A 14658-nucleotide genomic window follows, 5' to 3' on the forward strand; every position below is an offset into this window, starting at 1 on the left:
CTTGTGTCTCCTGCACTGGCAGGCAGACTCTTTACCACTGAGCCACCAGGGAAGCACTTATCAACGTTATCTATGTCCATTTTAAATATTTCCCCAAGATTTATAATGAAACAACAAAATGTTACCCAGCCCTTTCCCCAAGCGTCACTCACGGACACAACTAATTTCAGCTCGTTATTTTCTTCTTTGTTTCTGGATGACCAGCTTAACTATCGTGCCTCAATTTGTCATCTTGTAGTGCTCGTCATCCTCCCTTGATTCCTGGGTTGTATTTCTTCCTTTGCTGTATTTTACATACTTTCCTCTTCTCCTATGGAGAACTGGGACACAGGAATTTAAATTTTTAGTCCATCTTAGTACATATTTTTCCCCCTCTTGGTAATCTGTAATCTTGCCCTAAATCTTTTTTTTTTTCCTTAGAATTTGAAGTTATTTTTCTTCCATTATTGCTGATGTGAAGTCTGATGTCATATTTCCTGGCCTTTGTGCGATTTTTGTTTCTCTCTGGGGTCTTTTACGGTCTTTTCTCTGTCTCTAGTGTATTGAGGATGAGCCTGATGTGCTGGGTTTGTGTCTCTGTTTTCACTCATTACAGTGGCGTAATCTTGCAACCCACAACTCCCCTGGCCTTGTTTCTCCTGCCTGTTAACAGCTCGATTGAGATGGGATGAATAACCCCTTGGCCATGGCTTGATTCCATTCTTTTCCTTCCCCCTTCAGACACCAGGTAGAGTGGGAAAATACAGAAACTAAAGTCCTTCCTCTGACCTGTATTGTGTGCAAGCCTTTGGAGAGCACTTAGGACCAGAGTATTTAGGCTGTTTGTGGGTTGGTGTGCCAGACTGTGTGTTCCTGAATGTAAGCGTTTAACCCCTTAATAGCGTGGTAAGGCAATTCCTCCCAGAATTAGCGCCTGAGGTTAAGATTTGGGAGGAAGTAGATTGTCAGAAAGTGTTCCCAGGAACAACCAGTAAGGACATGGGAAGGCAGACAGATGAGGGAAAGCAATCAAGTGAATCCCCAGCTGCAGCCTGATTCTGTGAAAAGTTCTGCATCAGGATGTTACACGTTAGAGTTTGCCCCACTTCCCAGCAAAGGGGCCGGCCCTCTGCACTTCTACACCAGTCATTGGTTAAAGAATTGTTGAGATAGCAGAAAACTCCCAGAAGTTTATAGCTCTCAGTACTGGCAAAGTAACCTCACTGACCAAAGGGAATCCTCTGAAAGTCTTGGTGTGAGCCCTTACCAGCAAAGCATGGGGAAGCTGGAGGATGGATCCCAGTGCTGTTCAAGAGGATCCAAGGAAAGCTGAGCAGGCACCAATATCCACTAAATTCTAGTTTCATCTCCAAAGAATCAGTAAATTAAGAAGTGGCCATCCCTCATAATTATAACGCATTTTGCAGTTTACAAGGTTGTTTTTTTTTTTTCCCCCTCTCATCTCTTATTGCAATTGGTCTTCAGAGAAATTTTGTAAGGAAAAAAGAACAAAATTATTCTTATGTTTCAAGAATCATGACTTTTCTAACATTTTCAAATTCTAAGCCTAGGGTTTATTCCAGCATGCTGCATCACATTCAAGAGTCTTGTAAATATTTTATATAGACATGGAATGCATACAAATACAAACCTTAATCAGAGGAAGCATTATGACTTTTTTTAACTTAAACTATTATGAGGAATAATCTGCTTTTCAGTTTTAAAACTGTTCCCATTCAGCGCATCCAACATTACACAGAAGAAAAGGGTTAAGTGGCAAGCTCCATATCAGATGTCTTTTTAGTTCCCACAGTCTTTGAAGGCTTCTCCCTGTTTCATTCCTCAGATGACTTAATTAAAGCCAATGTGAAAGAAACATATTAAAAGGTTCCTGGAGCACCACAAGAGGTTGATTCATTTAGAATGTACTTGGAGTTCTTCCATCATTTCCCATATGGAGCTATTTACATATAACACTTATGACTCATGACATTGCTGTCAAAGTAAGGAATATTTTTCCATAAATATTTTCAGTAACTCTTACAGTCTGTGATCGACACATCAGACACTTCTTGTAGTTCAATAATCACTTATCTATAAAGAGTTTGCTTTCACCTCCCAGTCTGCTAACGCTAGACCAACCACTAATGGGGAATCCCTCAGTGATATGATAAATACAGAGAGGTTGAGAACAGTTTACACCATAGATTTTTCAGAACTAAACAGCTTCTATTGTGTTCGCTCCCCTCCTGTCACTTAGACCCTTTATCCTTTCTGGATGATCTAAAACAGCTTTTCAAATCTGGTGGCACATTAAAATCACCTGGGGAGCTTTAACATACACAGGTGCCCTAGACTCCACCGCCAGCCAATTAAATCAGAGTCCCAGGCACTGGTCTGCTTAAACCTCCCATGTAATTATATCATACAGACAAAGTTGAGTACACTGACCTGAAACAGAAGAAAATGTGATGGGTCCATTGGTGTCAGGAATCAGTTTGGTTGTCTTCCATATCTTCAGTTCAGTTCAGTTCAGTTACTCAGTCCTGTCTGACTCTTTGCGACCCCATGAATCACAGCATGCCAGGCCTCCCTGTCCATCACCAACTCCTGGAGTTCACCCAAACTCACATCCACTGAGTTGATGATGCCATCCAGCCATCTCATCCTTGTCGTCCCCTTCTCCTCCTGCCCCCAATCCCTCCCAGCATCAGAATCTCTTCCAATCAGTCAACTCTTTGCATGAGGTGGCCAAAGTATTGGAGTTTCTGCTTTAGCATCAGTCCTTCAAAAGAACACCCAGGACTGATCTCCTTTAGAATGGACTGGTTGGATCTCCTTGCAGTCCAAAGGACTCTGAAGAGTCTTCTCCAGCACCACAGTTCAAAAACATCAATCCATATCTTAGTGGGCAACTTTTCAATTCCTTTTTAGCTGAGAATTTCTTCACTTATTTTGGTCTTTTTTGCAGGTCTGGTCAACCAACTTGAGATCGCTTTGGGGCAAACATAGTGCCTAATGATATTGCATCCAGACCTAGTAGCAGTTTTATGACATAGTTTAAACATATTAGAAACAGAAACTGTTGTATCTTATAGAATCTGAAAACTGAAACCTTTTTGCCTTAATGCTTCTGAGCTTCACTTTCTTTCCATGAGCTCATCAGAAAGGGGATCAGCAATTATCTCCTGTATTTTCATCTCAGCTTTTCTATCAACCTTCCACTATTCTCCTGACCTGTTACTATTTTCTAAGTCTATTCCTTAGATTTTTAGTAAAAGAAATCACCTGTGATGGTTTTAGAACTGTAATTCCCTAGGCCTCTACCCTTATAAAAAGAATTTTCATTGTTATATTTTAACCTGCTTCCTAGGTGATTCTCATTAAAGTAATACATAGAGCCCAGTTTAAAAAACAAAAGTCTAATTTCTTTAGTTATTGTTATTTTTTCAAGAATGAAAGAAGGAATCACATGTGGTTTAAAAGACACTCTTATATTGCTATTTTGTTCCCTTTCATTCTGTGAGTTGACACATGAAAAAGATTCTACTTACTTATTTGATGTAAAGTATATACACATACTGGAGAAGGGCATGGCAACCCACTCCAGTATTCTTGCCTGGAGAATCCCCATGGACAGAGGAGCCTGGTGAGCTACAGTCCATGGGGTTGCAGAGAGTTGGACATGACTGGAATGACTTAGCACCCACACGTACACATATACGTACCCATGCATATGTCTGTTTATTTAAGAACTGATGAATTCATATCTCACTTTGGTGTTATGATTGGTAGTATGTGACAAGAGAAGTCTTTGGAAAATTATATATGTCTAATGAATGTATGATGCTAAAGCTGAAACTCCAGTACTTTGGCCACCTCATACAAAGAGTTGACTCATCGGAAAAGACTTTCGTGCTGGGAGGGATTGGGGACAGGAGGAGAAGGGAACAACAGAGGATGAGACGGCTGGATGGCATCACTGACTCGATGGACGTGAGTTTGAGTGAACTCCAGGAGTTGGTGATGGACAGGGAGGCCTGGCGTGCTGCGATTCATGGGGTCACAAAGAGTCGGACACGACTGAGTGACTGAACTGAACTGAACTGAATGAATGTAATGATTATTTGCTATTTATTTTAAAATATCCTGTAGAATAAAATATCCACATGTCAATTCTAATTTTTCTTGAATGTTTCACGATATTGGTCTTCTGTTTAGGAGGTATTATATTGCTCCAGGATACATATTTTATTACAATGTGGTAATTACTATCAAACTTTTTTCTTTTGGGCAGGATAGGTTAGGTTTTAACTAAAAACCTCTAGGGATCCTTTAAAATTCTAGAGCATGTATTTTTTTTTATTATTTTTTAATGTACTTTATGGTTTTGATGAGCATTGTATATTAGGTATTAAAAATGTGTGTTTTTAAATTTTATATGCTAATTGGAAAACAAAGAAAAATTTTGATTTACATTATAAACTGCATTAAAGCACATTAAATTTTTAAAATATATTTTTGACAACATGAAAAAAATGTATATACTTTAAATTTTCAGATAACAATTTTTTAATTGTTCACATGTTTTAAATTTTAAATTTGAGATCAACTTTATTCCTTTGGGCCCAACAAAATAACTTTAATTTTCTTTCCATTAAAAATCTGCAAGCAAATTATTTAGGAAAAGTGTAATTTTAAGAAATCTTAGAATAATGGAATTGTATGTGACTAAGTAATGTGTTAATATTTTCATATCATGTAAAATAATATAAATTAGTAACTCCTCTGTGCTGGATTTGGATTTGAATTACTATCACGTCATTCTGTTACCCCATGATATATCTCAAAATGATTTAATGACACATGATGTAGTAAGGCCTGTCTCACAGTAAACATTTTCAGTTTCTTGGCAGCACAGAAGTAGAGCAGCCCAAAGGAACAGAAGTTGTAAGAGACGCTGTAAGGAAACTAAAGGTAAGCAAGCCCTCAAAGTAAGTGTCTCATGTACTGAACTTACCTTTGGCCATCAGTAGACCAATGGAAATTCAAAGCATGAATAGTCTTAGTAAAAATGTGCTGTTTAATGAATACCACTAGATCAAGGAAACGTATTTAATGATAAGTATGCAGACACAATTATTTTTCCGGATGTGGCAGAGTCTTCACAGTTTCATAAGGTGTAATTTTTTATAGAAAGTGAAAGTGAAGTTGCTCAGTCGTGTCCAACTCTTTGCGACCCCGTGGACTGTAACCTACCAGGCTCCTTTGTCCATGGGATTCTCCAGGCAATTCTCCATTTCCTTCTCCAGGGGATCTTCCCGACCCAGGGATTGAACCCAGGTCTCCCGCCTTGCAGGCAGACGCTTTAACCTCTGAGCCACCAGGGAAGCCCTACTCAACAACAAAAAAAAACGTAAGAGCAATATTTCAGAAGTATTGGCATTCTGTTGGAGAAGGCAGTGGCACCCCACTCCAGTACTCTTGCCTGGAAAATCCCATGGACAGAGGAGCCTGGTGGGCTGCAGTCCATGGGGTCGCTAAGAGTCGGACATGACTGAGCGACTTCACTTTCACTTTTCACTTTCATGCATTGGAGAAGGAAATGGCAGCCCACTCCAGTGTTCTTGCCTGGAGAATCGCAGGGACGGGGGAGCCTGGTGGGCTGCCGTCTATGGGGTCGCACAGAGTCGGACATGACTGAAGCGACTTAGCAGCAGCAGCAGCAGCAGCAGTAGCTTGCCTTTACTTTGCTTGGGCAATGTGGACTCATGCCCTAACTCAAAGACAAAACAATCTACTGTAGTTAGAAAATCGAACCCACCAGTTGAAAATGAAGAAGTAAAATTCATTCCAAAGCAGCATTTTGCACTGACACTGTACATTAAAGACATACTAATGGACAAACCCACAAGGGTCTGGCCGTATCCATGAGCAGACTCAGAGAACTGGTGAAAATAAAAGCAGAAATAAACAGTAAGCAGCTCCACATACTCATAATCAGCAAATTTCCTGAGAAAACCTTACATAATTTCCATGCCTCCTTTGCATGTTTTTCTAATTGCATTCCATCCCCAAAGACATTGTTTCCTCTGAGATACTAAAATTCAAAAACTCCTTCAGCAGAATTCTCATGTTTATCACATTAAGAAAATTTAACATAACACTATTTTGTTAACACACTTTATTGTTATCTCTCTGGTTGTTCTCAGAATTTTTTTTTGAGAAACAACCCTCCTCTAACTTTATTTAGTTTTGAGATTATCCAATTATTGTATAGTATGGGTAGGCCTCTGCACCAGGCAAAGCCACAGACATTAAAATGTATTACTTCGCTTTGAGAATGTCATATCGGGTGGAATTTACTGTTTAAATTGAGAAAAAAAAATTGAAGTGAGTTGGCTTGTTTTCTGGGTAAAGAAATAAAAGTAGATAATTTGTGTCCATTTATTTTACATAATTTTTATATTTTTCCTGTTTTTAAAGAAATCTACTAAAAGGTTCCAAGGTGATATCACTCCCATCTGGAAAAAAAAGGCGGACAAGCCAATCATTACTTTTAACAATTCATTAGACAAAAAAAAAAAAATTAAACTTCCCTTGTGGCTCAGCTGGTAAAGAATCTGCCTGTAATGTGGGAGACCTGGGTTTGATCCCTGGGTTAGGAAGATCACCTGTAGAAGGGAAAGGATTCCCACTCCAGTATTCTGACCTGGAGAATTCCATGGACTGTATAGTCTATGGAGTCGCAAAGAGTTGGACACGACTGAGTGACCTTCACTAGACAAAAGTGTACTTGTGCTTGTTTGGCAAATACTTTTAAGCCCTAAAACAGGATTTAAAATGTTTCACAATTTATGGACAACATTTAGAATAAGATTCCATCTAAATGTTCAAAATGTTGCACACTTTGGACATGAGTCCAACTTCACTATAATCAGAATGTTTATAATAGAATAATGATATTTGCACTTAATGTTTCTTTGTACCTAGGAGGTCCTTTATGAAATGAACCCAAATGCAAACCCCAAAGCATTCAATTATGTAGTGAGTGATAATATATAAAAAGATATTTGAGATGAAATGTCTTCTAAAACAAGCTACTATTAGGAAACTTTGTATTTAGTTCTTATGTAGTTTGTGTTTGGAAATGGACTCTGTTAGTAAAGGAATGTGATTTACAATAAGATAAAAATCATCCAATGTAGTTTAAAAAATGTATACTCAGTTGATAATAGCTTTTCTCTTTCAAGTGCCTTTCAGAATACTTAATCCTATAAACAATCTTTAGTCTGTTGATTGCAAAATGTTTGTAGATCAGGGAAATATATATAAAGGTAATAATTCGTGAAATAATTAAAATAATAAAAAGTGTTGTTTATTCATGTCTATCTTAATTTTTTTGTTTATTTGTGTCAAAGGTCAGATGCTACAACTCAAAGTATATAAGAGTGTTTACGTTTAAGAACCTAGACACTGGCTCCTCTTTAATTCTGTTGTCATGTAAAGATAGCCAGAAGATGGTGCTATGGTTCTACTGAAAAAAAAAAAAGAAAAAGAACAATTTGCTTATTAACTGGGTTTTGAGTACACATATCTAATTTTAATTTACTGCTTATTTTTCTTAAACATATGTATTCTGTGTACTATCCACTATATTTCAGTATTTGATTTTATTTTCCCCACAAGGTAACATTTTATTTAAACCTGGTAATTTTTCAGATGTTTGCAACATTAATCTATTAGCTTCTGAATTTAAAGAAATATTCAAAATGTAAGGCTAATACAAGATGATAGAAAACTTCCATGATTCTCAATAATGTATTTTTTATGCTTCTATGATTATTTATGCCTAATTATTTCTCAAGAAAAATTTTAGAACTTTATTTTATTGGGTACTATTTTTCTGTTGTTTTGTGGAGAATTCACAATTTATAACGTTTTGTTCAATATCATAATTTTTATGTGTTTACTTTCAAAAGTTCTATATATGACAAAACAGCATGTTTTCTAGTTCTCGATCACATTCAACAATTTCCATCTCTTAATCATGTTTTAGTCTATGATTTAAGAAAATGCCAAAATTTTCAAAAAGTAATAATTAAAAAAGCCTTTCTACTTCTTATTTTTAGTATCAAAGCTACTTTTAGGAATCTTGTTTTAATAGTGATTTATTTATTTTTAATACAACTACTACAGATGTCAGCAGGCTCATAAACAATGTCAGAGTTTCATAAACAGTCTGTGATATTTACATGTGGATGAATTTTGGTATGCAAGGCCAAAACTTCTTGGATTCTTTGGGAGATAACCAGGGAGCAGCATTCCTGGACCCCAGTTTTAGAGGACAGACCCCCTCACCTAAGCAGAGCTAGCTTAATATTACATGAAGGATTGTGGACTTGGGAATTAATAAAATGTTCTGTTAAATCTAGGCCCACCAGTTTCTCCACTTGACTTCATGCTCCCTGTGTAGCCTACTGCAAACGGGTTTTGTTTTTATCACCAGTTATTTAATTAATGAAATGATTAGGGCTTATTTTAATTGCTAAAACATATACACATAACTGATTTCCCTGTGAGATTATCAAAACTTTTAATTAAATCAACAATTTATAAAAACCACAAAGAGGATTCGAATTAATTCATTAATTTTAATTGCTTAATAATGTGTATTACATTAATAATATAGTTAGATTTCACTTTTTTAAGTCCTTTGAGAAATGAATAGAAACTGTTAGGATGATACTGAAACTCAGCAGTGCTCTCTTTAAATTTGCTTTAGCTGCTCTATTTGCCAGCGGCATACATTTAACGTAGTACTTTATGCAGTACTTTATACAGTACTTCTATTGATACTTCATCATTTCATGATGATAAAAGCTTTATTTTGTTTGTTTGTTGTATCCAGATAGCCTCCAGAATTCTTAGGCTTTACTCCCTTTGAACATTTTTACTCGATTATTATATTCAAGTTTTACTAGTAGATCACTCTATCTAGATTACCAAAAATGTATTCACTGAAACAAAGATGAGGGAGGAAAAAAAACTTCAAAAAGGCTTTTTCAGCATTAGAATTCAAGTAGTAGGTAGGGAGAGAAAGGAATACAATATAAGCATGAATGTATCTTCAAAATATAAATTACAAGTATTTCAGAATGCAGTTCAGAGATCTGCAAGTAGGAAAAGACTTAGAGGGATCATGCAAGCTATAGGATAAGGTTATCTTTAAAAAATACAAGCAGGAATGAGAATATTAAACTGTTTAAAATACAGATTAAACAAATATATCCTTCAGCTTAAATGTTTTTCAAGGTCTGTGAAACAGTTAAGCCTGATTTCTATAGACCTATTTTATGACCAAAGTAACTCTCCTGAGACTTATTTTCTCATCTTTGAAATGGGCCAATCAGACTGGATGATTTCTGAATCTTCTTTGAGCACAATCACTTTATCTTGATATGAAGCAAAGGAAAAGGCTTCATAAACCATAGATCAAATATTTTATGTTTATTTTTCTTTTTCTGTCTCGTTCTCTTGTTTCCCTCTCCTTCCCTCCTTGCTCCCCTCTTTATTTTCTCTACTTGTAGCCCCTACTTCTTCCCCTTGTTCAAATTTTCCCCTTCTTTCTTCCTTTCTTTTCTTTCTGACAGAAAAGACATAAGTTTAATGTTAGTGGTTGTTTTGTGATGGGCGTTTGGAAACTAAAAGAGGTCAGAGGAACGGTTGTGTCCCAATGTGAAAAAGGCTTCAAGAGCTATTGCTCATTGTCTGTTTCTGGAAAGGAGCAGCACCCAGGAAGCCAGTTCAGACTGCTTCCGCGGCCAGCAATGGGGCTGGCTTTGTTCAGATGCATTCACATGGATGGAAAGCAGCTGATTTATGTTGTCAGCCTCCATATGTGAAAACCCCCAAATTGTTTTGATTATAGCAATACAGGAAGAAGGTTATGAAGGGAAAAGAAACAAATTAATCCACTTTCTTTGGGAGAGAGCTGGGATAATTTGTAAAGAGTTGCACTGAAGAAAAATGTTTCTTAAACACACACACACAAAAAAACCCTGGCATGAATTAGTCACATTTATGTGCAGAATGTAAGCCTGCTTAATACTGAAGAAAAAAACTGCCTATATTTATAGGATAGTACAGAGAGTAAACTAAAAAATTATACCATCCAAAATGGAATAAAACAAATGGAACTCCTCCACCCACCCACCCTGCCCTGGATATCAAGGCAGACACTTCAAGGCATCCTTATATGCATTAATTATATTATTCTCCATGGCCGTACAAAGCCATGAAAGGAGAAAGAGGCCTTTAACCACTCTCTGTTCTGGGACTGAAGTATACCACATGTGTTTACATCTGTCCTAAATTAGAAGGAAATACACAATGTAAATAAATATGACACACAAAAGATGACCAAACTCCACGTTGCCTTACAGATAATCTATTTTGAATCAAGTTAGGATGATCCATATGCTAAATATATATATGTGTGTGTGTGTGTGTGTGTGTGTGTGTGTGTGTGTTATACTAGGAAATAACTTTTTGAGCCCTGTAAGAGGGGTTAATAAATACAATTTTTTTCAATAATTTTTTTCTGTTTCTTGAAAAGAAAGGTGGAGGTAGGGGAGGGAGGAGAGAAGGAAGGTCGGGAGAGTAGCACTGCCAGATAAAACCAGTACATTTAAATATCTCTAGAATGAGTCTAGTTCTGAGTATTTTAGCTGGGATAATCATTTCAGTTTGAATATGGTAATCTGTCTCTTTTCATTCATTGATTTCATTAAGTAGGACAGTATACCAAACAATGTAAGTATCTGGAAATGCAAAGATCTAGTGCTCTGGACTGCAAGTTTCCTAAAATCATTAAAAACAAAAGATCCACAGGAAAAGATATTTCTGCTTATTTTCAGACAAAGAGTTTTTATTTTCTGTTTGATATGAATATGATTTTTGAAATATCATGAAAGAAGTATATTAAGTTTTTTTAAAGTTATTGAGAATCAGCCTGATTTTAATGATAGTAATGGTAGATCACTGTGATTTCTAAATATTTGGAGGCTGTGTGGGGTTTATAAAAATATAATGGGCAATAGGCAATAATTTATTTCATGAAATTTCAGCATTGAATGTAAACTCTAAATATATGTTTGTGTTCATTTTCCATAGACTAAATTACAATTTTGTGAATAAATTTTCATTTGTAGTTTGCAAGACATATTAAGAAATCTGAAGGCCAGAAAATTCCCAAAGTTGAGTTGCAAATCTCAATTTATGGAGTAAAAATTCTAGAACCCAAAACAAAGGTAAGGCTTATTTTTGAACATCAGAAGCATTCTTTTTTTTTTTTTTTTTAATCTTTCCATTTTCTTTCTTTTTTTTTCTTGCACTTTTTTTTTTAACTTTACAATATTTTATTGGTTTTGCCATACATCAACATGAATCCACCACGGGTGTACACGTGTTCCCCATCCTGCACCCCGCTCCCACCTCCCTCCCCATACCATCCCTCTAGGTCATCCCAGTACACCAGCCCCAAGCATTCTGTATCCTGCATCGAACCTGGATTGGCAATTCGTTTCTTATATGATATTATACATGTTTCAATGCCATTCTCCCAAATCATCCCACCCTCTCCCTCTCCCACAGAGTCCATAAGACTGTTCTATACATCTGTGTCTCTTTTGCTGTCTCGCATACAGGGTTATCATTACCATCTTTCTAAATTCCATATATATGCGTTAGTATACTGTATTGGTGTTTTTCTTTCTGGCTTACTTCACTCTGTATAATAGGCTCCAGTTTCATCCACCTCATTAGAACTGATTCAAATGTATTCTTTTTAATGGCTGAGTAATAACTCCAGTATGTATAGGTACCACAGCTTTCTTATCCATTCGTCTGCTGATGGACATTTAGGTTGCTCCCATGTTCTAGCTATTATAAAAAGTGCTGCGATGAACATTGGGGTACACGTGTCTCTTTCAGTTCTGGTTTCTTTGGTATGTATGCCCAGCAGTGGGATTCCTGGGTCATAAGACAGTTCTATTTCCAGTTTTTTAAGGAATCTCCACACTGTTCTCCATTGTGGCTGTACTAGTTTGCATTCCCACCAACAGTGTAAGAGGGTTCCCTTTTCTCCACACCCTCTGCAGCATTTATTGCTTGTAGACTTTTAGATCACAGCCATTCTGACTGGTGTGAAATGGTACCTCATTGTGGTTTTGATTTGCATTTCTCTGATAATGAGTGATGTTGAGCATCTTTTCATGGTTTGTTAGCCATCTGTATGTCTTCTTTGGAGAAATGTCTGTTTAGTTCTTTGGCCCATTTTTTGATTGGGTCATTTATTTTTTGGGAATTGAGCTGTAGGAGTTGCTTGTATATTTTTGAGTTTAATTCTTTGTCAGTTGCTTCATTTGCTATTATTTTCTCCCATTCTGAAGGTTGTCCTTTCACCATGGTTAGAGTTTCCTTTTTTGTGCAGAAGCTTTTAATTTTAATTAAGTCCCATTTGTTTACTTTTGCTTTTATTTCCAATATTCTGGGAGGTGCGTCATACAGAATCCTGCTGTGATTTATGTCGGAGAGTGTTTGCCTATGTTCTCCTCCTGCAGTTTTATAGTTTCTGGTCTTATGTTTAGATCTTTAATCCATTTTTAGTTTATTTTGGTGTATGGTGTTAGAAAGTGTTCTAGTTTCATTCTTTTACAAGTGGTTGACCAGTTTTCCCAGCACCACTTGTTAAAGAGATTGTCTTTTCTTCATTGTATATTCTTGTCTCCTTTGTTAAAGATAAGGTGTCCATAGGTGTGTGGATTTATCTCTAGGCTTTCTATTTTGTTCCATGGATCTATATTTCTGTCTTTGTGCCAGTACCATACTGTCTTGATGACTGTGGCTTTGTAGTAGAGCCTGAAGTCAGGTAGGTTGATTTCTCCAGTTCCATTCTTCTTTCTCAAGATTGCTTTGGCTATTTGAGGTTTTTTTGTAATTCCATACAAATTTTGAAATTATTTGTCCTAGCTCTGTGAAAAATACCATTGGTATTCAATGCAATACTGATTGCATTGAATCTATAGATTCCTTTGGGTAGTATACTCATTTTCACTATATTGATTCTTCCAATCAATGAACATGGTATATTTCTCCATCTATTAGTGTTCTCTTTGATTTCTTTCACCAGTGTTGTATAGTTTTCTATATATAGGTCTTTAGCTTCTTTAGGTAGATATATTCCTAAGTATTTTATTCTTTTCGTTGCAATGGTGAATGGGACTGTTTCCTTAATTTCTCTTTCTATTTTCTCATTATTAGTGTATAGGAATGCAAGGGATTTCTGTGTGTTGATTTTATATCCTGCAACTTTACTATAATCATTGATTAGCTCTAGTAATTTTCTGATGGAGTCTTAAGGGTTTTCTATGTAGAGGATCATGTCATCTGCAAACAGTGAGAGTTTTTTCTTTTCTAATTTGGATTCCTTTTATTTCTTTTTCTGCTCTGATTGCTGTGGCCAAAACTTCCAAAACTATGTTGAATAGTAGTGGTGGAAGTAGGCACCCTTATCTTGTTCCTGACTTTAGGGAAAATGCTTTCAGTTTTTCACCATTGAGGATAATGTTTGCTGTGGGTTTGCCATATGTAACTTTTATTATGTTGAGGTATGTTCCTTCTATTCCTGCTTTCTGGAGAGTTTTTATCATAAATGGATGTTGAATTTTGTCAAAGGCTTTCTCTGCATCTATTGAGATAATCATATGGCTTTTATTTTTCAATTTGTTAATGTGGTGTATTACATTGATTGATTTGTGGATATTGAAGAATCCTTGCATCCCTGGGATAAAACCCACTTGGTCACGATATATGACCTTTTTAATGTGTTGTTGGATTCTGTTTGCTAGAATTTTATTAAGGATTTTTGCATCTATGTTCATCAGTGATATTGGCCTATAGTTTTCTTTTTTTGTGGCATCTTTGTCAGGTTTTGGTATTAGGGTGATGGTGGCCTCAAAGAATGAGTTTGGAAGTTTACCCTCCTCTGCAATTTTCTGGAAGAGTTTGAGTAGGATAGGTGTTAGCTCTTCTCTAAATTTTTGCTAAAATTCAGCTGTGAAGCCGTCTGGACCTGGGCTTTTGTTTGCTGGAAGATTTCTGATTACAGTTTCAATTTCCGTGCTTGTGATGGGTCTGTTAAGATTTTCTATTTCTTCCTGGTCCAGTTTTGGAAAGTTGTACTTTTCTAAGAATTTATCCATTTCTTCCAAGTTCTCCATTTTATTGGCATATAATTGCTGATAGTAGTCTGTTATGATCCTTTGTATTTCTGTGTTGTCTGTTGTGATCTCTCCATTTTCATTTCTAATTTTATTGAGTTGATTTTTCTCCCTTTGTTTCTTGATGAATCTGGCTAAAGGTTTGTCAATTTTATTTATCCTTTCAAAGAACCAGCTTTTGGCTTTGTTGATTTTTGCTATGGTCTCTTTTATTTCTTTTGCATTTATTTCTGCCCTAATTTTTAAGATTTCTTCCCTTCTACTAACCCTGGGGTTCCTCATTTCTTCCTTTTCTAGTTGCGTTAGGTGTAGATTTAGGTTATTTATTTGACTTTTTTCTTGTTTCTTGAGGTAAGCCTTTATTGCTATGAACCTTCCCCTTAGCACTGCTTTTACA

The 14658-nt window shown here is 36.2% G+C and overlaps 1 protein-coding gene across 6 annotated transcripts in view; it reads left to right on the forward strand.

The window, feature by feature from the left end:
* Window positions 1–14658, forward strand: part of GULP1 (GULP PTB domain containing engulfment adaptor 1) — a 332692-nt gene that overhangs the window by 259337 nt on the left and 58697 nt on the right. For all 6 annotated transcript variants that reach the window (XM_070359407.1, XM_070359405.1, XM_070359381.1 and 3 more), the window contains 2 exons: window positions 4885–4956; window positions 11193–11291. In XM_070359407.1, the coding sequence (XP_070215508.1) occupies window positions 4885–4956; window positions 11193–11291 (171 nt within the window). The remainder of the gene's footprint in view (window positions 1–4884; window positions 4957–11192; window positions 11292–14658) is intronic.

Source organism: Bos mutus, chromosome 2, assembly GCF_027580195.1.
Source record: "Bos mutus isolate GX-2022 chromosome 2, NWIPB_WYAK_1.1, whole genome shotgun sequence".
Classification (NCBI taxonomy): domain Eukaryota; kingdom Metazoa; phylum Chordata; class Mammalia; order Artiodactyla; family Bovidae; genus Bos; species Bos mutus.